We start from the raw sequence: 27,461 nt of genomic DNA, 5'->3' as shown, positions 1-27,461 counted from the left end.
CATTGCCACCCACCGTGGACAGCGCAATGGATAACCATGGGTGCTTAATGATCGTGACCAGCAGCGTCTGGCAGGAGGTACCAGACATGTAGCAGGTCAGTGCAGAGTTCTTTAGCTTCCATGGGATATGGGTGCAAAAGGCCGACCATAGTGCCCCTGTTAACGCTACGACTCCAGACATAGTTGTTGTTACGAGCTGATGTTAGGGTTCGTGTGTGACGTATACCCTATGGTGTGAGATGTGTTCACGTGGCATGGGTTGAGTCCACTGGTCTGCCTGAACATGCCATTGACTGGTAACCGCTACATTTCATTGCTTGATGACCATTTGCAGCCCTTCATGGACTTCATATACCCCCATGATTGAATATTCCAGCAGGATAATGCACCGTGCCATTGGTCCCAAGTCATCTAGAAATGGTTTGAGGAGCATTCTGGAGAGTTTGCCCAACATTAACCCAATCGAGCATCTATAGGACATGATGGAGAAGTCCATTCGCACCCTAGATCCTGCACCTACAAATATTAGGGAGCTGTGGGAAGCTAACCAGACGACATGGGTCAACCTATCTCCAGATATCTTCTGTCCACTTGTGGAATCGATGTCACATTTAGTTTATAAAATATAGTACCAAAGAATCCTGATTCATCCTTCTGCTGCTGCCATGTGATGCTATTTCTGGTGTTACAACTGGTGAGTTTCCTGCGGTTAAGTACATCACTCTCTTATGCCTGGTTTCCTGTTAGCCTCTGTGGCTAACATTTAGTCAGTGGGAATCAGTCATATCTGGGATTCGTTACAATCATGGGACACTGTAACAAATCTGTCTATGTTATGCAACTCAGAACTTAGTAGACCTTGTTTTTATTTTTCCCAATGATTGACTTCAATTTTATTAATTGTACTTTGTTAGTTCCAGTAAAGAAACTGAACTAATTTAAGTTGGTGTCAGCCTAGTGGATTTTGTTAGTTAGACTATTATTGAAAGAACCTAACAGCCATGGTATCACAGAGTTCAATGAACTGTCCCTTCATCCTACTGTCTGCAATACATGATTGCAGTGGTGATAAAAAGACATTATCTTCCCATAACAGTCAGGAAGTTCATGCACCCTACATTACATTGTGCAAATTAAATTTCATACTAACCTTAAGTAGAGAGGGGTGAGCTTCTGTTATTAAATGTTTCTGCATACTAAAGATAAAAACTGTGTATTCCAGAATATGGTTTAAAGAAAAGCATTAAGTAAATAAGCACTTCAATTGTAATAACTGTCACTTATAACTAAGACCTTTTAAAATGATGTCCTTATCAAACTTGTATGGTTTATTTGTGTGCTCTAAAATAAAATTTGTGCAGAAGTGTAGATTGACTATCTTGATCCCGACAAATGGGTGAGATGGAGCAAGGTATGTAATTAGCTGAGACCAAGATGCCATTTCAGAAATACAGCATTCTATACATTGAAATGAAAGCCTTTTATACAGGAATTTACACTTTGGCAGAGGTCAGTGATCTCAGGGGTACCATGGCTATTAGACTATTACTGAAAGAAACTACATTACAAAAAACTTTCTTTTTTTGTGCTAAGTAAATTTCTTTGTTATTAATGTGTAAGTAATAAAATATCACTTTGACAAATTTACATTTTTCTCTTATTTATATCAAATACAGAGATATATTTAATTTTTACATTTTATTACTGAAACATTGATTATATAGCACATTAAGTACATTTAGGGGGTCATTCAGACCCGGTCGTTAGCGCAGATGCGCTTGGACCGGGTCGATGGCCCCCCACAGAGCATGCGCACGACGGCGCCGGCGCCGTCGTGCGCATGTGTGAGACCCGCTACGACCAACAGCGCCGGTCGTAGCGGGTCTCGATCCAAAGGGGGCGAGCTGTCGATATTGATTGACAGCTTGCCCCGTTTGGAAGGCGGGCCGGGGGGTGGCAGCCCAAACGGGGGCGTCCCCATGGGAACGCCTACCGTTTGGGGGCGGCCCCACTGACATCACTAGTGATGTCAGTGTAGAGCTTCCGGCTCAGACAGAGCCGAAAGCTCTCCGGGGCTTACGACAAGGGAGACCCTACCCTAGGGTCTCGTCGTAATCCCCGATGGTCGCGATGGTCTTGACCATCGCGACCATCACCTTAGGCGGTCGTAAGGCTGTGGGTGTTAACCCACAGCCTTACCACCGCAAAGGAGGACGTCTTGAAAATTCAAGACGTCCTCCCCTCATTCAGACCGACTGCACGCTCTGTGCGACCGGCTCTGAATGAGGTCCTTAATTTGGGGTAAATGTGCTTTGTCTGTATAAAAGGTGCTTTGTTGTCCTAAAAGGTGCCCTGTTAAAAGCATAGGCCGACATCACTTGAAGATAGCTCCGAAAGTGAAGAAGCTTTGTGGAAACCCATTAAACAGGGAACTTCCCCAAAATCTTTACATCCAGATGCTCATTTAAATATCATGTTGTACAACAGAAAATCAAACATGTTCATGTAATTCCAATACAGTCCTCATTCAAATCTGACCTAGCTGATTCCACCAGAAGGACCAATATTTAGCAGTAGCACACTTACCACTGATATCACATTAACATGTTATTCTGTGTGCTGACCCATATAAACAGATATAGGCACATTGAATATGGTATTTGTGCTGTTGACCCGCAGTTTTGCAACTTTGTAAAGGACTCTTGGTACCCAATATATATAATTGCATAAAATTTGCTGAATTCTTTGATCTGGTTAAATGAATATTTAAGGGTGGCAGAACCCCAGAGCTAAGTGAATCCACCTGTAAATCCTAGTTGATGTATGAACAAATAAACACTTTTTGTATAAGACTATTACTGTATATTCCCTCATATGCAGGATAAACAAAAGTGTTAAACTCTCTTTAGTGAAGACACTGAATTAGCAAATGAAAGCTATTCTCAAATGCATATTATAAGTGCTTTTGGTTAAATACCCGAGCACACAAAGAATGCAGCATAAATTGAAAAACATTTCAGAAAGAATAAATAACATATTTTATTGTCATTTTTCTTATATTTTGTATTATTATCTTATGTAATGCTTTAAAATGTTATACAACAATCCAGCAGATGGTTACAAACTGAGGGCCCCAATTATCAATGAGTTTTATCATACAAAACGAGTTTTAAAACTCGTTGTGTATGATAATGGTGCTCCAGCCAATCAGCTCCTAACTGTCATCTGTTTTAAAAGTAATTTGGGAGCTGATTGGCTTGAGCACTATTTATCAAACGCAACAAGTTTTAAAACTCGTTGTGTATGACAAAACTCATTGATAAATGAGGCCCTTAGTGTAACTATGGTTTGCCCTTTGGTTAATTATATAACAGACAAGCATATATGACAGTGTTTTCAAAGGGTAAGGAAACTATGCTGCCAGCCTTTTGCCAATATTTTTCTCAACACTCCTCTTACCATTTTCCTCATTTGTCGTTATTGATGACTTGCTGCTATAAGTACGGCTCACTACACCATGTGCCCCAACGCTGGCCTTCTTGTAGTCAGTGTTTTGCCATGCACCAGTGGCAGGTGGACGCATCACTGGCTTACCACCATAGTCATGTACTCACTCAGGATAGTGGACAGGGACAAACTCCCCAGTATCCTGAGTGTTAAGACAAACTTGCCGACTGGTGGGATGATAGGGCAGTGTCCTCATATCGGCAATGTCCTGCCTAGACTGGAACAGTTGAGAGACATAATTCTTTATCTCTCACCTCTTACTGTAGCCCCTATCCCTCAATGCTCTTATTTGTTCTTAACCTTGTCTACCATCTCTCTCCATAGTACCTCTTCGTCTTCCAATCTCCTCTGCTTTAAATCAACAATTTATTTTAAACTATCAACCATTGCTGCAAAGTAAGGCTTTCTCTCTTCTGTCCTCTGATCCTCAGACAAGTCCCATTCACTGTGTCTCTCAGAGGCCTGTGTTTCTGTAGCTGGCCATATACTTGATTCCCTGGATAGAGAGGTGGATCCATGTCAAGACTTCTATCAGTACTCTTGTGGGGGCTGGATGAAGAGGAATCCACTGCCTGATGGCCGCTCAAGATGGAACACATTCAACAGTATCTGGGACCAAAATCAGGCTGTGCTGAAACATATACTCGGTGAGAGAGAAACTTCTAGACAGAGAAAAATGAATAAAGGTATCAAGATGGTAGACAGGGAAAACAATTAATTGACAAAGGACAGGAAGGAAGAAAATATAAGAGAGAAGTAGAAACGAATGCAGCAGCATGGAAGAGTGACAAAGCTGAAAGGTGAATGCCAACAATACAAAATATATCCATATAGTTGTATATAGATAAGACAATACAAACGTGACAAGGTAACTATAGACTATGCAGATAAAGGTTAGATAATGAAAATCACTATTGCTATGTGTTACCAAGATACACCAAATGAAGGTTGCTCAAGTCAAAACATTTTTAAGCAGGTGTTCAAGATTGAGGGTTTATTTAGAAAGAAAAACACTGCTGTCAAGCATTACAAATAATTGCCTCCTATAGGAGTATTAGGTGTCCATTAATCCACATAGAGCCCTATTGCAAATGAAAACAGGGGTTTATGACGGCTATAGGACTCGTTATCACATCATCCTATATAGGAAGAGTTAACGTCAGTGATACTATTGTTATTTCCAGCGATAACCACAACTGCAAAAGGGTTTTCTATGCCTTAACAAACACCGCTGCCATAACGCTTCCTTTGTCACCATCTCAGCATGGCGGAAACAAGGCAAACGCATTACATTTTATATTTTTGTTCACGTTAAAAAGCATTTGTTTTAATGTATTAATGTTACTAAAAAATTATTTTTAGACACTGATTTATTTATTTTATTTGAAAATTTCACAATCAATTAATAAATGACAGCAGGAAAGGGAATCCCTGAAGTTTTTAAGCATTTCTAGCAGCAAAATGGATTATTCATGTAAGCAATAGGTCATGTCCAGTGCATCCTTATCTACTTTATTATATAGATCTCTTGGAAATCCAGGTAGGGGGAGGTCTAGATAGGCTGTGCAGGTGGCTCTGAGAACCAGGTAATTATGGACCTGTCCCCATGACATAATCATGCAATTTAATCATTATGCAGCAAAGGGCGTGGCCATAATGCTGTAATTTACAGCAAAACGCCTCATCATCACTCTATGTCCACGTGGATAGTAACTGATGACGTCAGGGTACATCTACTGAAGGAGGATCTATCCACAACCCTACATGTAGGTACAGAGCATCGGGGGACACACTGAAGCCCTGATTCAGAGCCGGACGCTATGACAGAGAGCTCGCTCTGAATCAGGGCCAGGCTATTTTTTTTTTAGAACGGCCTCCTGGCCGCTCACATAGCTGTGGGTGACCACCCACAGCTATAGCAAGTGGCCAGGAAGATGGTCGCAATGGTAAAGACCATTGCGACCATCGGGCTTGCGACGAGACCTTTGTGGTAGGATCTCGTTGCCGCAAGCCCCAGAGAGATTTCAGCTCTAACAGAGCCGAAATCTCTCCCACTGACGTCACTCGTGATGTCAGTGGGGCCGCCCCCAAATGGAGGCGTTCACATGGGAACGCCTCCGTTTGGGCAGCCACTCCCCCGGCCCGCCCACCAAGGGGGCGAGCTGTCACTCAACATTGACAGCACGCCCCCTTTGGTACGTGACCTGGAGCGACGGATTGCCCGTCGCTATCCGGGTCTTGCGCATGCGCACAATGGAGCAGACTCCGTCGTGCGCATGCACTCTGGGCCACCATCGACCCGGTTGCGAGCGCTCAGCGCTTGCGACCGGGGTCTGAATCAGGCCCTGAGTGCCCAAGTGCAGTGTCCCATGTGACACCATAAAAGGTCAGAGAGGCATGTGCTGATCTCTGATTGGTGGAGCTCATCACATGCTTCTCTGGCCCATGGAGATCAGCAGCATAAGGATGACCATCGATGGTTACCATTGATGGCAAAAGAACAAGTAGCCATCAATGGTTACAAATTATTTAATGGATGGCCATCGATGGTTCACCAACTGATGGTCATCCCTGTTTTTTGACTGACTGGCCCGTGGGCCAATAAGAACCTGGGGGTGGGGTTCGAGGGAGCCGGGGGCGAAGCTATGCTCAGAGTCCCGGCACCTTGTAAAAAAACAAAACATTCACTTATGCTTAGACATCGATGGAGGGAAACCATCTGGTTTTTCCCCATCGATAGCAAAAGTATTCAACATCGGCCATAAACCATCAATGATTATGAATCATCGATGGCCATCCCTACAGCAACAGCAGCCTCATGGAAGGGACGCATCTGAATGAGGCAGTGCCTGCTGCTGCAGGGTCTCTGTGACCTTTGCTGAACGCAAAGGAAGAATCATGGAGCCCCTCATAATGAACAGAAGCAGTGAGGTAATTACTATGTTGGATACACACACATTTACTCCTGCATGTAACATGTCTGCCAGACTTAGAGGATAAAGTTTAGGGAAACCTGAGTTTACAAATGTGTTTATTTTTGACCATATTTGCCAACTCACAATGGGCCTGATTCAGAGCCGCTCGCTATTTGCGGTCGTTCGTTTTCTAAAAAGGGGTGGCTATTCAAATGAACCGTTCGCACTTTGCGGTCTGTTCACGCCTCTAAGTCTGAACGAGCGAGCAAAACTTGCGGTTGTAATTTTGAAAAATACGCCCCCTGGCCGCTCGCACCATACGTCATGTCCGCTATTTAATAGATTAATCGAGTACATCGTACAGCGTATGAATTGCTCGCTATTCTTGAGGTTGGTTTTTTCAACTGCTATTTTGCAAGCAGTTCTGAGTTAAAAAAAAACAAGTGACGTGGTCAATGACGCTGCTGGATTAATTATGCACTCCCTTAAAACGCCCGTTTTGACCTTTAATCACGCCTGCGTTCTGAATTTCACTCCCCGTTTTCAAACACCTTGCCCTGTTACCACCCACATACGCCTCCTTCTGTCACTCAAAGTAGCAGGCATTCGCTATATAGTGAGCAGACGATTTTCGGCCACACTGACTGGTTCGCGCATGCGTATTAAAATCCGTACGCATGCGCAGATGTGCGAACATCGGTCAGAACGAACGAGCGGCCGCTTACGAGCGGCTCTGAATGAGGGCCAATGTACATACTATTGACATCTCTACTATTGTTTGGAACCAAACAAAACCAACTGAAATGTGCACCTATTGTGATAAACTTGATGCATTATTAGTTGTTGCATGAATTGCTGGATTGGAGGGATTGGGAGTCCCTATGTCTGTATTTGGGTGCAGTCTGACATTGCAGTCAGTATATGTGCGTGTCCATGTCTGTACGCATTCGGTAAGATTTACCGCCGGTAGCAGCAGCCCAACAGAGGATGAAATCTTGTTTGTCTTAAAGGTAAGTATAAACTAACCTAATTTTACCCCCTAACCCTCCTTTAGGGTGCCTAACCCTAACCTCTCCCCCCCCCGTGCCTAGCCCTAGTCCCCCCTCCCCTGCCGCCTAAACCTAAGTCCCCGGGGGGGTGCCTAATCCTAACCTTCCCCCTGGGGTGCCTAACCCACCTTCCCCTAGCCTGACCCTAACCTCCCAGGGGGGTTGCCTAACCCTAAGTCCCCCCCGGGACCCCTAAACCTAACCCTCCCCCCCCCGCAGCTGTCCGCGCCTGGCATCCCTTCAATCGGGTAAAATGACAGGTGTCTAGATTTAGACGCCTGTCATTTACCCCTCACCGGGATTAAGTAGTCTGGAAGCCGGCGGTCGGCATTGCGTCCGCCGGCTTCCTGAACGTATACCGTCTGTACATAGGGTGGCCAGATGGCGCAAAGTTTGCAGTGTATATGTATATTTTTTTTGATCTTTGCATTTTTTTAATTTTATACCTTTAGACTATTTGCAATAATGTATGTATAGTACTGGGAACAGCAGGGTGCATATTAGGTGCGTGGAGGGTCCTGAAAGCCGTTCTCACAGAGAACTTGCACTGCAAATTCCATTTGCAATCCAATTCCAAACTCGCATTGATTTTCCAGAAAAAAAAGTTGCAATTTTTTACGCGCATCCCCCAGAGCAGGGAAAAGGTAGAATTTTTTTATTTTATTTTCAGGTAAATTTCTCAAAAAAGCTAAAAAATGGGTTAAATGATGTGGGACAGGTATGTGGAGGTGTAAATGATGTGGGACAAGTAAGTGGAGGTGTAAATGATGTGGGGCAGGTATGCAGAGTTGTAAATGATGTGGGACAGGTACATGGAGGTGTAAATGATGAGGGACAGGTATGTGGAGGTGTAAATGATGTGGGACAGGTACATGTAGGTGTAAATGATGTGAGACAGGTATGTGGAGGAGTAAGTGATGTGGGACAGGTATGTTGAGGTGTAAATGATGTGGGACAGGTATATGGAGGTGTAAGTGATGTGGGACATGTATGCGGAGGTTAACTGATGTGGGACAGGTATGTTTAGGTGTAAATTATGTGGGACAGGTATGTGTAGGTGTAAATGATGTGGAACATGTATGTGGTAGTGTAAATGATGTGGAACATGTATGTGGTGGTGTAAATGATGTGGGACAGGTATGTGGAGGTATAAATGATGTGGAACAGGTATGTGGAGGTGTAAATGTTGAGGGACATGTAAGTGGAGGTGTAAATGATGTGGGACAGGTATGTGGAGGTGTAAATGATGTGGGACAGGTATGTGGAGGTGTAAATGATGTGGGACAGGTACATGGAGGTGTAAATGATGTGGGACAGGTATGTGGAGGTGTAAATGATGTGGGACAGGTATGTGGAGGTGTAAATGATGTGGGACAGGTATGTGGAGATGAAAATGATGTGGGACAGGTATGTGGTGGTGTAAATGATGTGGGACAGGTATGTGGAGGTGTAAATGATGTGGGACAGGTATGTGGAGGTGTAAATGATGTGGGACAGGTATGTGGAGGTGTAAATGATGTAGTGCTGGTATATAGAGGTATAAGTGATGTGAGACAGGTATGTGGAGGTGTAAATGATGTGGGACAGGTATGTGGAGGTGTAAGTGATGTGGGACAGGTATGTGGAGGTTAACTGATGTGGAACAGATGCATGGATGTGTAAATGATGTAGGACAGGTATGTGGAGGTGTAAATAATGTGGGACAGGTATGTGGAGGTGTAAATGATGTGGGACAGGTACGTGTAGATGTAAATGATGTGGGACAGGTATGTGTAGGTGTAAATTATGTGGGACAGGTATGTGGAGGTGTAAATGATGTGGGACAGGTACGTGGAGGTGTAAATGATGTTGGACAGGTACGTGGAGGTGTAAATAATGTGGGACAGGTATGTGGAGGTGTAAATGATGAGGGACAGGTATGTAATGGTGTAAATGATGTCGGACAGGTACATGGAGGTATAAATGATGTGAGACAGGTATGTGAATGTGCAAATTATGTTGGAGAGGTATGTGGAAGTATAAATGATGTGAGACAGGTATGTGAATGTGTAAATTATGTTGGACAGGTACGTGGGGGTGTAAATGATGAGGGACAGGTATGTGGAGGTGTAAATGATGTGGGACAGGTACATGTAGGTGTAAATGATGTGGGACAGGTATGTGGAGGTGTAAATGATGTGGGACATGTATGTGGTGGTGTAAATGCTGTGGGACAGGTACGTGGAGATGAAAATGATATAGTGCAGGTATATGTAGGTGTAAATGATGTGGGACAGGTATGTGGAGGTGTAAATGATGTGGGACATGTATGTGGAGGTGTAAATGATGTGGGACAGGTACATGTAGGTGTAAATGATGTGAGACAGGTATGTGGAGGAGGAAGTGATGTGGGACAGGTATGTGGAGGTGTAAATGATGTGGGACAGGTACATGTAGGTGTAAATGATGTGAGACAGGTATGTGGAGGAGGAAGTGATGTGGGACAGGTATGTGGAGGTGTAAATGATGTGGGACAGGTATATGGAGGTGTAAGTGATGTGGGACATGTATGCGGAGGTTAACTGATGTGGAACAGATGCGTGGAGGTGTAAATAATGTAGGACAGGTATGTGTAGGTGTAAATGATGTGGTACATGTATGTGGTAGTGTAAATTATGTGGAACATGTATGTGGTGGTGTAAATGATGTGGGACAGGTATGTGGAGGTATAAATGATGTGGAACAGGTAAGCGGAGGTGTAAATGATGAGGGACATGTATGTGGAGGTGTAAATGATGTGGGACATGTATGTGGAGGTGTAAATGATGTGGGACAGGTATGTGGAGGTGTAAATGATGTGGGACAGGTATGTGGAGGAGTAAATGATGTGGGACAGGTACATGGAGGTGTAAATGATGTGGGACAGGTACGGGGAGATGAAAATGATGTGGGACAGGTATGTGGTGGTGTAAATGATGTGGGACAGGTATGTGGACGTGTACATGACGTGGGACAGGTATGTGGATGTGTAAATGATGTGGGACAGGTATGTGGAGGTGTAAATGATGTAGTGCAGGTATATAGAGGTATAAGGGATGTGGGACAGGTATGTGGAGGTGTAAATGATGTGGGACAGGTATGTGGAAGTGATGTGGGACAGGTATGTGGAGGTTAACTGATGTGGACAGATGCGTGGAGGTGTAAATGATGTAGGACAGGTATGTGGAGGTGTAAATAATGTGGGACAGGTATGCTGAGGTGTAAATGATGAGGGACTGGTATGTAGTGGTGTAAATGATGTGGGACAGGTATGTGTAGATGTAAATGTTGTGGTACAGGTATGTGTAGGTGTAAATGATGTGGGACAGGTATGTGGAGGTGTAAATGATGTGGGACAAGTACGTGGAGGTGTTAATGATGTGGGACAGGTACGTGGAGGTATAAATAATGTGGGACAGGTATGTGGAGGTGTAAATGATGAGGGACAGGTATGTAGTGGTGTAAATGATGTCGGACAGGTACATGGAGGTATAAATGATGTGAGACAGGTATGTGAATGTGCAAATTATGTTGGAGAGGTATGTGGAAGTATAAATGATGTGAGACAGGTATGCGAATGTGTACATTATATTGGACAGGTACGTGGAGGTGTAAATGATGAGGGACAGGTATGTGGAGGTGTAAATGATGTGGGACAGGTACATGTAGGTGTAAATGATGTGGGACAGGTATGTGGAGGTGTAAATGATGTGGGACAGGTATGTGGGGGTGTAAATGCTGTGGGACAGGTACGTGGAGATGAAAATGATATAGTGCAGGTATATAGAGGTATAAGTGATGTGGGACAGGTATGTGGAGGTGTAAATGATGTGGGACAGGTATGTGGAGGTGTAAGTGATGTGGGACAGATATGTGGAGGTTAACTGATGTGGAACAGATCAGTGGAGGTGTAAATGATGTAAGAGAGGTATGTGGAGGTGTAAATAATGTGGGACAGGTATGTGGAGGTGTAAATGATGAGGGACAGGTATGTAGTTGTGTAAATGATGTGGGACAAGTATGTGTAGGTGTAAATTATGTTGGACAGGTACGTGAAGGTGTAAATGATGTGGGACAGGTATGTGGAGGTGTAAATGATGTGGAACAGGTACGTGGAGGTGTAAATTATGTGGGACAGGCATGTGGGGGTGTAAATGCTGTGGGACAGGTACGTGGAGATGAAAATGATATAGTGCAGGTATATAGAGGTATAAGTGATGTGGGACAGGTATGTGGAGGTGTAAATGATGTGGGACAGGTATGTGGAGGTGTAAGTGATGTGGGACAGATATGTGGAGGTTAACTGATGTGGAACAGATGCGTGGAGGTGTAAATGATGTAGGAGAGGTATGTGGAGGTGTAAATAATGTGGGACAGGTATGTGGAGGTGTAAATGATGAGGGACAGGTATGTAGTTGTGTAAATGATGTGGGACAGGTTTGTGGAGGTGTAAATTATGTGGGACAGGTACGTGGAGGTGTAAATGATGTAGTGCAGATATATAGTGATGTGGGACAGGTATGTGGAGGTGTAAATGATGTAGTGCCAGTATATAGTGATGTGGGACAGGTATGTGGAGGTGTAAATGATGTTGGACAGGTATGTGGAGGTGTAAGTGATGTGGGACAGGTATGTGGAGGTTAACTGATGTGGAACAGATTCGTGGAGGTGTAAATGATGTAGGACAGGTATGTGGAGGTGTAAATAATGTGGGACAGGTATGTGGAGGTGTAAATGATGAGGGACAGGTATGTAGTGGTGTAAATGATGTGGGAGAGGTATGTGTAGGTGTAAATGATATGGGAGAGGTATGTGTAGGTGTAAATGATATGGGATAGGTATGCGGAGGTGTTAATGATGTGGTACAGGTATGTGGAGGTATAAATGTTGTGAGACAGGTATGTGAATGTGTAAGTTATGTTGGACAGGTACGTGGAGGTGTAAATCATGAGGGACAGGTATGTGGAGGTGTAAGTTATGTAGGACAGGTACGTGTAGGTGTAAATGATGTGGGACTGGTATGTGGAGGTGTAAATGATGTGGGACAGGTACGTGGAGGTGTAAATGATGTGGGACAGGTACATGGAGGTGTAAATGATGTGGTACAGGTACATGGAGGTGTAAATGATGTGGGACAGGTATGTGGAGGTGTAAATGATGTGGGACAGGTATGTGGAGGTGTAAATGATGTGGGACAGGTATGTGGAGATGAAAATGATGTGGGACAGGTATGTGGTGGTGTAAATGATGTGGGACAGGTATGTGGAGGTGTAAATGATGTGGGACAGGTATGTGGAGGTGTAAATGATGTGGGACAGGTATGTGGAGGTGTAAATGATGTAGTGCTGGTATATAGAGGTATAAGTGATGTGAGACAGGTATGTGGAGGTGTAAATGATGTGGGACAGGTATGTGGAGGTGTAAGTGATGTGGGACAGGTATGTGGAGGTTAACTGATGTGGAACAGATGCATGGATGTGTAAATGATGTAGGACAGGTATGTGGAGGTGTAAATAATGTGGGACAGGTATGTGGAGGTGTAAATGATGTGGGACAGGTACGTGTAGATGTAAATGATGTGGGACAGGTATGTGTAGGTGTAAATTATGTGGGACAGGTATGTGGAGGTGTAAATGATGTGGGACAGGTACGTGGAGGTGTAAATGATGTTGGACAGGTACGTGGAGGTGTAAATAATGTGGGACAGGTATGTGGAGGTGTAAATGATGAGGGACAGGTATGTAATGGTGTAAATGATGTCGGACAGGTACATGGAGGTATAAATGATGTGAGACAGGTATGTGAATGTGCAAATTATGTTGGAGAGGTATGTGGAAGTATAAATGATGTGAGACAGGTATGTGAATGTGTAAATTATGTTGGACAGGTACGTGGGGGTGTAAATGATGAGGGACAGGTATGTGGAGGTGTAAATGATGTGGGACAGGTACATGTAGGTGTAAATGATGTGGGACAGGTATGTGGAGGTGTAAATGATGTGGGACATGTATGTGGTGGTGTAAATGCTGTGGGACAGGTACGTGGAGATGAAAATGATATAGTGCAGGTATATAGAGGTATAAGTGATGTGGGACAGGTATGTGGAGGTGTAAATGATGTGGGACAGGTATTTGGAGGTGTAAATGATGTGGGACATGTATGTGGGGGTGTAAATGCTGTGGGACAGGTACGTGGAGATGAAAATGATATAGTGCAGGTATATAGAGGTATAAGTGATGTGGGACAGGTATGTGGAGGTGTAAATGATGTGGGACAGGTATTTGGAGGTGTAAATGATGTGGGACATGTATGTGGGGGTGTAAATGCTGTGGGACAGGTACGTGGAGATGAAAATGATATAGTGCAGGTATATAGATGTATAAGTGATGTGGGACAGGTATGTGGAGGTGTAAATGATGTGGGACAGGTATTTGGAGGTGTAAATGATGTGGGACAGGTACGTGGAGGTGTAAATGATGAGGGACAGGTATGTGGAGGTGTAAATGATGTGGGACAGGTACATGTAGGTGTAAATGATGTGAGACAGGTATGTGGAGGAGGAAGTGATGTGGGACAGGTATGTGGAGGTGTAAATGATGTGGGACAGGTACATGTAGGTGTAAATGATGTGAGACAGGTATGTGGAGGAGGAAGTGATGTGGGACAGGTATGTGGAGGTGTAAATGATGTGGGACAGGTATATGGAGGTGTAAGTGATGTGGGACATGTATGCGGAGGTTAACTGATGTGGAACAGATGCGTGGAGGTGTAAATAATGTAGGACAGGTATGTGTAGGTGTAAATGATGTGGTACATGTATGTGGTAGTGTAAATTATGTGGAACATGTATGTGGTGGTGTAAATGATGTGGGACAGGTATGTGGAGGTATAAATGATGTGGAACAGGTAAGCGGAGGTGTAAATGATGAGGGACATGTATGTGGAGGTGTAAATGATGTGGGACATGTATGTGGAGGTGTAAATGATGTGGGACAGGTATGTGGAGGTGTAAATGATGTGGGACAGGTATGTGGAGGAGTAAATGATGTGGGACAGGTACATGGAGGTGTAAATGATGTGGGACAGGTACGGGGAGATGAAAATGATGTGGGACAGGTATGTGGTGGTGTAAATGATGTGGGACAGGTATGTGGACGTGTACATGACGTGGGACAGGTATGTGGATGTGTAAATGATGTGGGACAGGTATGTGGAGGTGTAAATGATGTAGTGCAGGTATATAGAGGTATAAGGGATGTGGGACAGGTATGTGGAGGTGTAAATGATGTGGGACAGGTATGTGGAAGTGATGTGGGACAGGTATGTGGAGGTTAACTGATGTGGACAGATGCGTGGAGGTGTAAATGATGTAGGACAGGTATGTGGAGGTGTAAATAATGTGGGACAGGTATGTTGAGGTGTAAATGATGAGGGACTGGTATGTAGTGGTGTAAATGATGTGGGACAGGTATGTGTAGATGTAAATGTTGTGGTACAGGTATGTGTAGGTGTAAATGATGTGGGACAGGTATGTGGAGGTGTAAATGATGTGGGACAAGTACGTGGAGGTGTTAATGATGTGGGACAGGTACGTGGAGGTATAAATAATGTGGGACAGGTATGTGGAGGTGTAAATGATGAGGGACAGGTATGTAGTGGTGTAAATGATGTCGGACAGGTACATGGAGGTATAAATGATGTGAGACAGGTATGTGAATGTGCAAATTATGTTGGAGAGGTATGTGGAAGTATAAATGATGTGAGACAGGTATGCGAATGTGTACATTATATTGGACAGGTACGTGGAGGTGTAAATGATGAGGGACAGGTATGTGGAGGTGTAAATGATGTGGGACAGGTACATGTAGGTGTACATGATGTGGGACAGGTATGTGGAGGTGTAAATGATGTGGGACAGGTATGTGGGGGTGTAAATGCTGTGGGACAGGTACGTGGAGATGAAAATGATATAGTGCAGGTATATAGAGGTATAAGTGATGTGGGACAGGTATGTGGAGGTGTAAATGATGTGGGACAGGTATGTGGAGGTGTAAGTGATGTGGGACAGATATGTGGAGGTTAACTGATGTGGAACAGATCAGTGGAGGTGTAAATGATGTAAGAGAGGTATGTGGAGGTGTAAATAATGTGGGACAGGTATGTGGAGGTGTAAATGATGAGGGACAGGTATGTAGTTGTGTAAATGATGTGGGACAAGTATGTGTAGGTGTAAATTATGTTGGACAGGTACGTGAAGGTGTAAATGATGTGGGACAGGTATGTGGAGGTGTAAATGATGTGGAACAGGTACGTGGAGGTGTAAATTATGTGGGACAGGCATGTGGGGGTGTAAATGCTGTGGGACAGGTACGTGGAGATGAAAATGATATAGTGCAGGTATATAGAGGTATAAGTGATGTGGGACAGGTATGTGGAGGTGTAAATGATGTGGGACAGGTATGTGGAGGTGTAAGTGATGTGGGACAGATATGTGGAGGTTAACTGATGTGGAACAGATGCGTGGAGGTGTAAATGATGTAGGAGAGGTATGTGGAAGTGTAAATAATGTGGGACAGGTATGTGGAGGTGTAAATGATGAGGGACAGGTATGTAGTTGTGTAAATGATGTGGGACAAGTATGTGTAGGTGTAAATTATGTTGGACAGGTACGTGAAGGTGTAAATGATGTGGGACAGGTATGTGGAGGTGTAAATGATGTGGGACAGGTATGTGGAGGTGTAAATGATGTGGAACAGGTATGTGGAGGTGTAAATGATGTGGGACAGGTATGTGGAGGTGTAAATGATGTGGGACAGGTATGTGGAGGTGTAAATGATGTGGGACAGGTACGTGGAGATGAAAATGATGTGGGACAGGTATGTGTGGGTGTAAATGATGTGGGACAGGTATGTGGACGTGTAAATGATGTGGGACAGGTAAGTGGATGTGTAATTGATGTGGGACAGGTATGTGGAGGTGTAAATGATGTGGGACGGGTACGTGGAGGTGTAAATGATGTAGTGCAGGTATATAGAGGTATAACTGATGTGGGACAGGTATGTGGAGGTGTAAATGATGTGAGACAGGTATGTGGACATGTAAATGATGTGGGACAGGTTTGTGGAGGTGTAAATTATGTGGGACAGGTACGTGGAGGTGTAAATGATGTAGTGCAGATATATAGTGATGTGGGACAGGTATGTGGAGGTGTAAATGATGTAGTGCCGGTATATAGTGATGTGGGACAGGTATGTGGAGGTGTAAATGATGTTGGACAGGTATGTGGAGGTGTAAGTGATGTGGGACAGGTATGTGGAGGTTAACTGATGTGGAACAGATTCGTGGAGGTGTAAATGATGTAGGACAGGTATGTGGAGGTGTAAATAATGTGGGACAGGTATGTGGAGGTGTAAATGATGAGGGACAGGTATGTAGTGGTGTAAATGATGTGGGAGAGGTATGTGTAGGTGTAAATGATATGGGAGAGGTATGTGTAGGTGTAAATGATATGGGATAGGTATGCGGAGGTGTTAATGATGTGGTACAGGTATGTGGAGGTATAAATGTTGTGAGACAGGTATGTGAATGTGTAAGTTATGTTGGACAGGTACGTGGAGGTGTAAATCATGAGGGACAGGTATGTGGAGGTGTAAGTTATGTGGGACAGGTACGTGTAGGTGTAAATGATGTGGGACTGGTATGTGGAGGTGTAAATGATGTGGGACAGGTACGTGGAGGTGTAAATGATGTGGGACAGGTACATGGAGGTGTAAATAATGTGGGACAGGTATGTGGAGGTGTATATGATGAGGGACAGGTATGTACTGGTGTAAATGATGTCGGACAGGTACATGGAGGTATAAATGATGTGAGACAGGTATGTGAATGTGCAAATTATGTTGGAGAGGTACGTGCAGGTGTAAATGATGTGGGACAGGTACGTGTAGATGTAAATGATGTGGGACAGGTTTGTGGAGGTGTAAATGATGTGGGACACGTACGTGTAGGTGTAAATGATGTGGTAGAGGTATGTGGAGGTGTAAATGCTGTGGGACAGGTACGTGGAGATGAAAATGATGTGGGACAGGTACGTGGAGGTGTAAATGATGTGGGACAGGTATGTGGAGGTGCAAATGATGTGGGACAGGTATGTGGGCGTGTAAATGCTTTGGGACAGGTACATGGAGATGAAAATGATGTGGGACAGGTATGTGGGGGTGTAATTGATGTGGGACAGGTATGTGGAGGTGTAAATGATGTGGGACAGGTATGTGGAGATGTAAATGATGTGGGACAGGTATATGGAGGTGTAAGTGATGTGGGATATGTATGCGGAGGTTAACTGATGTGGAACAGATGCGTGGAGGTGTAAATAATATAGGACAGGTATGTGTAGGTGTAAATGATGTGGAACATGTATGTTGTAGTGTAAATGATGTGGAACATGGTATGTAGTGGTGTAAATGATGTGGGACAGGTATGTGGAGGTATAAATGATGTGGAACAGGTAAGCAGAGGTGTAAATGATGAGGGACATGTATGTGGAAGTGTAAATGATGTGGGACAGGTATGTGGAGGTGTAAATGATGTGGGACAGGTATGTGGAGGTGTAAATGATGTGGGACAGGTATATGGAGGTGTACGTGATGTGGGACAGGTACGTGGAGATGAAAATTATGTGGGACAGGTATGTGGGGGTGTAAATGATGTGGGACAGGTATGTGGATGTGTAAATGATGTGGGACAGGTACGTGGAGGTGTAAATGGTGTAGTGCAGGTATATAGAGGTATAAGTGATGTGGGACAGGTATGTGGAGGTGTAAATGATGTGAGACAGGTATGTGGACGTGTAAATGATGTGGGACAGGTTTGTGGAGGTGTAAATGATGTGGGACAGGTACGTGGAGGTGTAAATGATGTAGTGCAGATATATAGTGATGTGGGACAGGTATGTGGAGGTGTAAATGATGTAGTGCCGGTATATAGTGATGTGGGACAGGTATGTGGAGGTGTAAATGATGTTGGACAGGTATGTGGAGGTGTAAGTGATGTGGGACAGGTATGTGGAGGTTAACTGATGTGGAACAGATTCGTGGAAGTGTAAATGATGTAGGACAGGTATGTGGAGGTGTAAATAATGTGGGACAGGTATGTGGAGGTGTAAATGATGAGGGACAGGTATGTAGTGGTGTAAATGATGTGGGAGAGGTATGTGTAGGTGTAAATGATATGGGAGAGGTATGTGTTAGTGTAAATGATATGGGATAGGTATGTGGAGGTGTTAATGATGTGGTACAGGTATGTGGAGGTATAAATGTTGTGAGACAGGTATGTGAATATGTAAGTTATGTTGGACAGGTACGTGGAGGTGTAAATCATGAGGGACAGGTATGTGGAGGTGTAAATTATGTGGGACAGGTACATGTAGGTGTAAATGATGTGGGACTGGTATGTGGAGGTGTAAATGATGTGGGACAGGTACGTGGAGGTGTAAATGATGTGGGACAGGTACATGGAGGTGTAAATAATGTGGGACAGGTATGTGGAGGTGTATATGATGAGGGACAGGTATGTACTGGTGTAAATGATGTCGGACAGGTACATGGAGGTATAAATAATGTGAGACAGGTATGTGAATGTGCAAATTATGTTGGAGAGGTACGTGCAGGTGTAAATTATGTGGGACAGGTACGTGTAGATGTAAATGATGTGGGACAGGTTTGTGGAGGTGTAAATGATGTGGGACACGTACGTGTAGGTGTAAATGATGTGGTAGAGGTATGTGGAGGTGTAAATCCTGTGGGACAGGTACGTGGAGATGAAAATGATGTGGGACAGGTATGTGGGGGTGTAAGTGATGTGGGACAGGTATGTGGAGGTGTAAATTACGTGGGATAGGTACATGGAGGTATAAATGATGTGAGGCAGGTATGTGAATGTGCAAGTTATGTTGGAGAGGTACGTGGAGGTGTAAATGATGTGGGACAGGTATGTGGAGGTGTAAATGATGTAGGACAGGTACATGGAGGTGTAAATGATGTGGGACAGGTATGTGGAGGTGTAAATGACATGGGACAGGTATGTGGGGCTGTATATGATGTGGGACAGGTACGCATAGTTGTAAATGATGTGGGACAAGTTTGTGGAGGTGTAATTGATGTGGGACAGGTACGTGGAGGTGTAAATGATGTTGTACAGGTATTTGGAGGTGTAAATGATGTGGGATAGGTATGTGGTGGTGTAAATGATGTGGGACAGGAGTGTGGAGGTGTAACTGATGTGGGACAGGTACATGGAGGTGTAAATGATGTGGGACAGGTACGTGGAGGTGTAAATGATGTGGGACAGGTATGTGGAGGTGTAAATGATGTGGGACAGGTATGTAGTCATGTAAATGATGTCGGACAGGTACATGGAGGTATGAATGATGTGAGACAGGTGTGTGAATGTGGAAATTATGTTGGAGAGGTATGTGGCAATATAAATGATGTGAGACAGGTATGTGGAGGTGTAAATGAAGTGGGACAGGTATGTGGGGGTGTAAATGATGTGGGACAGGTACATGGAGGTGTAAATGATGTGGGACAGGTATGTGGAGGTGTTAATGACGTGGGACAGGTATGTGGAGGTGTACATGATGAGGGACAGGTATGTAGTGGTGTAAATGATGAGGGACAGGTATTCTGAGGTGTAAATGATGTGGGACAGGTGTGTGGAGGTGTAAATGATGTGGGACAGGTGTGTGGAGGTGTAAATGATGTGGTACAGGTATGTGGAGGTGTAAATGATGTTGGACAGGTATGTGGAAGTGTAAATGATGTGGGACATGGACGTGGAGATGAAAATGATGTGGGACAGGTATGTGGGGGTGTTGTATTGAGAGTAGAGGGGTTTTTCACTTACAGATAAGAAGTAAAAGTGTTTTTTCCATCTTGTTAAAAAAAACTTGTATAAAATACTGCAAAATTAATATACAGTCATTTTTCTGAACCCCAGAATGCTGGAAAGGCTTTAATTTGCTGAAAAACACTTGCTCTCTATAATTTTTCAACCATTAATTAAAAGTGCACAAATTAGAAATTTGATACTTTTTAAAAACCTCCAGTATTTTCCTTATGGCCACTATCAGCCTGCTATATGCTCCTGCTATATCAGTTGTTATTTGTTTGGGTCCAGGAAGGTGTCCCCACTTTTTAATGCACTTCGCATTTTGTGGAAAAGTTATATACCCTCGCCGCAAGTACCACAAATTTGCATTTCTAATTATCTCTGCCATTTCTTGGTTGCTCATTTGTGCGATGTCTGTAAGTTTCATGAAACAAACATGCACCTAATAGGATTGAGCTTACTGTGGGCCTGATTCAGAGCTGGACGCTCTGACCAGAGCGCTCGCTCTGAATCAGGGCCCTCCTACCTAAACTTGGAGCGGCCTCTTGGACGCTCGCATAGCTGTGGGTTACCACCCACAGCTTATGCGAGCGTCCATGAGGATGGGCGCGATAGTCAAGACCATCGCGACCATCGGGCTTGCGACGAGACCCTGCGATAGGGTCTCGGTGACCGCAAGCCCTGGAGTGATTTTGGCTCTATCAGAGCCAAAATCACTCCCACTGACATCACTAGTGATGTCAGTGGGGCCGGTCCCAGACGGTAGGCGTTCCCATGGGAACGCCTCCGTCTGGCAGCCACGCCCCCGGCATGCCCACCAAAGGGGGCGTGCTGTCAATCAACATCGACAACACGCCCCATTTAGTGTGAGACCTGGAGCGACGGCTTCCCTTCTCTCCCCGGGTCTCGCGCATGCGCACGACGGAGCTCCCTCCGTCGTGCGCATGCGCACTAGGCACCATTGACCCGCTTGCGTGCGCTCTGCGCTCGCGAGCGGGTCTGAATAAGGCCCTTAATCTGGCTCTGATGCAGTGATGAACATATCACACAGAGGCCCTGATTCAGAGCCGGACACTGTGACAGAGCGCTCACTCTGAATCAGGGCCGGTCTTTTTTTTTTTTTTAGAACGGCTTCCTGGCCGCTCGCATAGTTGTAGCGAGCGGCCATGATGATGGTTGCGATGGTCAAGACCATCCCGACCATCGGGCTTGCGACGAGACCCTTGTGGTAGGGTCTCGTGGCCGCAAGCCCCAGAGAGCTTTCGGCTCAAACAGAGCTGAAAGCTCTCTCACTGACATCACTTGCGATGTCAGTGGGGCCGCCCCCAGACGGAAGACGGTCTCATGGGAACGCCTCCGTCTGGGCAGCCGCCCCCCCGCCCCGCCCACCAAACGGGGAGTGCTGTCACTCAACAGCGACAGCACGCCCCCTTTGGTACGAGACCCGGAGCGACGGATTGCCCATCGCTATCCGGGTCTCTCGTATGCGCACGACAGAGCCGGCTCCGTCGTACGCATGCGCTCTGGGCCACCATCGACCTGGTTGCGAGCGCTCAGCGCTTGCGACCGGGTCTGAATCAGGCCCAGATTTTACTATTAGACTGCCTTCCATTGATTTGTCCGGTTTAATAAAGTTAGGAAAGCAGTAGGCTTCACTTTGCATGATGGTCTCTGTAGTCCTAGAGCGACGCTCAGTGCACAATAAGCTTATAAACCTATGCCAAACTACAACTCCCGGCAGCATGAGGGCAATCGCTCTCCTCTCCCGCAGCTGGTTGGATAACTTATCTGTACAGGGATGCACCATTGGCTGCATGTGTTCCCGGAGCTGCACGATAGCACTGTGCCAATGTTGGGTGAGGAGACTGGGAGAGAGCAGTGTTGTCTGCATACAGAGGCCAAATCATCAAAAGCAAAGACCCCTCAGGCTTACTAATCTCTGTGATCAGGTAGGTGGTGTGGTGGGTTACTCTAGCTGTCACTTGGAGGGCAATTGAGGGGAACTAAAATAAAATTATAGCTGGCCAACCTAAAAAACATTGTGGCACCCCTGGGTATGTCAGTAATATATTTTGCCTGATACATAACCTTTTCCTGTTCCCAATGCAGAGAATGCTACATTTAACTCCAGCAGTGAAGCGGAGATGAAGACACAGCGTTTTTACCTCTCCTGTCTGAGGGAACAGAAAATTGAGGAGCTGAGAGAGAAACCCCTCACCGATCTGATAAAGAAGGTGACACATATATTTGAACAATTTGAAGTAGGAAAACATGACACTTTCTGCTGAATCCAGATATATAAAAAATAAAGGGAACTATCTAAAATAGTGACAAAAATATTATATTAATATTAATCTTTATATTCAAGGCACTCCCCCTAGCTGGCCAGACAGTGTTTCCCTGCTATAGTACATCTGTCAATAGAAGACTATTTAAGAAGGATGGTATTGGTTCATGTACTGCCTGCATGTACGGACGACAAAATATATCATCCAGCGGGAGCGTGCATCGTTGGTTGTTCACTGCATACAAACTGAACGATATGAGCGATATATCGTTGAATGATATCGTTATCGTCCATATCGTTCATAAAAATTGTCCCGTGTATGCACCTTCAGGATGGTGATAGCAGAGGTTCTGCAAAACTAAAATAAAAAGATTTAATATTCAAATGAGAAAAAAAATATTTTCTCCAGAAATAACTTTAACACATTATTTTTATATATTTTTAACTAGTAATTAAATTTCCACAAAAGTGGTACTGGATGGTCTGGTTGGCAAGCAGAAGGCCCCAAGACCTGAAAGAGAGCCAAAAGGGTCCCCAAAGTAGTATAGTCTTGTCATAGGTGGGCTTCCTGCAAGTTGTAATTCCTCTCCACTTCAGTGACACCAAGAGAACTTTCAGGTCCCAATTCTTAGAGGGCTTAACCTGGCCGGAATACCGTGGTCCTCTGTGATTGATGCATGCCAAAGGAGGCGTGGATATGCCATCCCTCATCACCCCTGCCCACCTCCAGTGCTTGCCTATAGTCAAGAATCTCAATTAAATGTAACAGAGAAGGTAAACATAGAAGACCAGAATACAGTGGCGTAACTAGGGTATTTGGAGCCTAGGGCAAATAAAAAAATGGAGCCCCCCCATGGGTGTGGTTACAAGGGGCATGGCCACTTAAAAATGGGGCGTGTCAACATGACACACACCCCTTTCTCGTCACTCTGAACATTCCTTTCCATTCCATATGCACCTTAATGCAGTGCCCGTTATACAGTCCCCCCTATGCAGTGCCCCCAGTAGTGGTCCCCCTTGTGCAGGCCCCCAGTAGTGCCCCTTATACAGTCCCCCCTATGCAGTGCCCCCAGTAGTGGTCCCTCTAATGCAGGCCCCCAGTAGTGCCCCTTATACAGTACCCCCAGTAGTGGTCCCCCTTATGCACGTCCCCAGTAGTGATCCCCCTTATGCGGTGCCCATGCAGTGGTCCCCCCTATGCAGTGCCCCGTATACAGTGCCCACAGTAGGGGTCCCCCTTATGTAGGCATCCAGTTGTGATCCCCCTATCCAGTGCCCCTTATACAGTGCCCCCAGTAGTGGTCCCCCCAGTGCACTGCCCCTTGTGCCCCCAGTAGAAAGGCCCTTATATAGTGCCCCCAGTAGTAGTTCCCCCCCAGTAGTGCCCCCAGTAGAGGTCCCCCCCGATGCAGTGCCCCCAGTAGTAGTCCCCAGTAGAGGCCCCACCCTGATGCAGTGCCCCCAGTAGTAGTCCCCCATGATGCAGTGCCCCCAGTAGTATTCCCCCCCAGTAGAGGTCCCCCCACTGATGCAGTGCCCCTAGTAGTGCAGACAAACACACGACGAGTAAAAAAAAGAAAACAACCCACTTACGTGAATCCACGCTCCGGCTCCTGTTCCCGCCGTTGTTCACACCTCAGTCCTCCTGGGCTGGCGTGCTCTGCATTATGGGAGAGACGTCATGACGTCTCTCCCATTACCCACTGCAGGAGCTGGAAGGCGGAGCTCTTGCTGTGGGTGCAGCAGCAGCCAATCAGAGTCTGTCTGACACATTGACTGCTGAAACACACACATCTCCGCCGCTACGGCGGCGATATGTATGTAAATGCACTGGCGGCTCTAATCACAGGCTGAGCTCGCCATTGCTGGCTGCACTGGAAAAACCCGCCTCCCACCCTTCGTCTGGCGCTAATGGGTAAGCGCTCAGGGGGAGGGAAGGAGCGCGGCTGTGCAGCACAGGACGGCGCTGGGCGCATCAAAGCCTGATGCCGGTCCTGAGTAAACGTGTAGTGCTGACCGCACTCAATGCGGTCTGCATTACACTGACTAACTAGGATGGGCCAGTACCGTGGCCGGTGGCGCCCCGTACTGCCGGTCCCACAGCGCCCAGGGCACAAGCTCCGGCGGCCCTGCCCTAGTTACGCCACTGCCAGAATAATGAGAGGGGCTCTTATATGTGGTAGATCATCAGGAAGGAGAAGTCAGAGAAATTGTCAGCAAGCAGGAAATTGTCATCAGAAGACATCTATTGCAGGACATATGGGGCTGTCTCGTAAATATTGAACTTGGTGTTAATGTTATTAATAGAGCAGAAACAAAAAATATAGGTGGCTCAGTTTTTTACTCCAGAGAAGGTGGCAAACCTAAGGACATACCAGTATCCATGGGTAGCAGGAAAAACTGTACAAGGACATATAGGGAATTAGAGGTGATAAGATGAGCAATCTATATGTATGGCATTGCTATAAGTACTGTAAAATGTATAATAGAAGTGCTGAATAATATGAGGTCAGTCAGCTTTAAGTGGTGAATTCCAGGCTTATCCGTAGTTCCATAGTTAAACCCTACATGTCCATTGGTCAATGTTATAAGGTAATTTAGTAAATTCAATAAGAGTAAGGCTGGGTACACACTATGGGCCTGATTCAGCAGGGAGCACAACTGCTAAATGGTACGCAGATGGGCGATTGTTGCTTACAGCGCATGCGTATGCGTCGCAGTGTGCACGAAGGCATCACTGCAATCGCACTGCGATTGCACAGACCACAGAGAGTAATCGCAGAGTGATTGACAGGCAGTGAGCATTTTGGGGTGATGATGGGGGTGGTCGGCGAAACGCAGGTGTGCCTGTCCGTTTGAATGCCGTTGCATGGGTGTGCATAAATTATTCACTGCAACAGCGTACTTACTGTGTACAACAAGGTTAGCAATTTCTGAGTAAGGCCAGACCTGCTGTAATTCTGCGTGAGGGGCCGATGTTACTCGATGTTACCGATGTATACGCAGGACTGCAAGGTATTACGGATGTGAGATAGTGGGCGGCAGTGGGCGTCTCTATGCTGGCTGTGCGACAGCATTGCGATAGTAGGGCTGAAACTAGGATTTTTGGCACCAGGGGCAAGACAGTAATATGGCGCCCCCCCCTGCCCATCATAAAATGGCCTTTTCTGACATAAATTTAATATACATCCCTTAAAAATATTAATTAAGTTTTCTTAAACCATATATATATATATATATATATATATATATATTAGGGGTGTGCACCGGCCACTTTTCGTGTTTTGTGTTTTGGTTTTGGATCTGGATCTTTCTTCGTGTTTTGGATCTGGATTTGTTTGCCAAAACCACCCTTCCGTGTTTTGGGTTCTGGGTTTTGTGTTTTGGATCTGTATTTTTTTTTAAAAAAGCATAAAAACAGCTAAAATCACAGAATTTGTGTGTTTTTCTGCTCCTATGCTATTATTAACCTCAATAACCTTAATTTCCACTCATTTCCAGTCTATTCTGAACACCTCACACCTCACAATAGTGTTTTTATATCCAAAAGGTTGCACCGAGGTAGCTGGATGACTATGCTAAGAGATACGAGTGGGCGGCACAAACACGTGGTCCATCTAGGAGTGACACTGCAGTGGCAGACAGGATGGCAGTTTGAAAAACTAGGCCCCAAACAGTACATAATTCAAAGAAAAAAAAGAGGTGCAAGATGGAATTGTCTTCCCACCCACCCTTATGTTGTATAAACAGGACATGCACACTTTAACAAACCAAACATTTCAGCGCCAGGGTCTGCCACACGACTGTGGCTGAAATGATTGGTTCGTTTGGGCCCCCACAAAACAAGCTGGCAATTAATCTGTCCCTGCACAAACTGGCTCTACGGAGGCAAGATGTCGTCCTCATCCTCCGATTCCTCATCCTCTTCAGTGTTGTGTACATCCTCATCCTCACAGAGTATTAATTCGTCCCCGCTGGAATCCACAACCACAGGTCCCTCTGTACGTTCTGGAGGCTGGTCTCCCTGGAAGAGTTGATAATTCATTTTATGAACATCAACCTCCTACGCCTTTTGCTGACAAGGTTCCCGGCTGCACTAAACACTCTTTCGGAGTACACACTGAAGGGGGGGCAACGCAGGTAAAATAGAGCCAGTTTGTACAGGGACCTCCAAATTGCTTCTTTTTCCTGCCAGTACAGGTACGGACTGTCTGACATGCCTACTTGGATGCTGTCACCGATGTAATCCTTTAACAGACAGATGCACGCTTGTCGCTGCTGCTTTAAGGATGCAGGTGTGGCTACAGCCCACACATTTCACAAAGACAGAAAAAAAAAGAAGAATATTTTTATTGTTTGTGGAGCGCACTTTGAGGGTGTCACCACCCTTTAACAGACAGACGCACGCTTGTCGCTGCTGCTTTAAGGATGCAGGTGCGGCTACAGCCCACACATTTCACAAAGACAGAAAAAAAAATAAGAATTTTTTAATTGTTTGTGGAGCGCACTTTGAGGGTTACACCACCCTTTAACAGACAGACGCACGCTTGTCGCTGCTGCTTTAAGGATGCGGGTGCGGCTACAGCCCACACATTTCACAAAGACAGAAAAAAAAAGAAGAATATTTTTATTGTTTGTGGAGCACACTTTGAGGGTTACACCACCCTTTAACAGACAGACGCACGCTTGTCGCTGCTCCTTTGTTGATGCACATGCAGCCAGAGTGCACACAATTCACAAACACAGAAAATATTATTTTTTTTGGTTTGGACTGGAGTGTACTTTGGGGGTTACAGC

At 45.3% G+C, this 27,461-nt stretch overlaps 1 protein-coding gene across 1 annotated transcript in view; it reads left to right on the top strand.

The window, feature by feature from the left end:
* ECE2 (endothelin converting enzyme 2) overlaps positions 1-27,461 on the top strand; it is a 98,536-nt gene that overhangs the window by 30,430 nt on the left and 40,645 nt on the right. The window contains exons 4-5 of the mRNA XM_088479772.1: positions 3,939-4,154; positions 22,487-22,611. Coding sequence (XP_088335898.1) covers positions 3,939-4,154; positions 22,487-22,611 — 341 coding nt within the window. The remainder of the gene's footprint in view (positions 1-3,938; positions 4,155-22,486; positions 22,612-27,461) is intronic.

This window comes from Taudactylus pleione, unplaced genomic scaffold (assembly GCF_031769625.1).
Source record: "Taudactylus pleione unplaced genomic scaffold, aTauple2 ptg000244l, whole genome shotgun sequence".
NCBI classification, from domain to species: Eukaryota; Metazoa; Chordata; class Amphibia; order Anura; family Myobatrachidae; genus Taudactylus; species Taudactylus pleione.
This window is presented reverse-complemented; position numbering and strand designations above follow the sequence as displayed.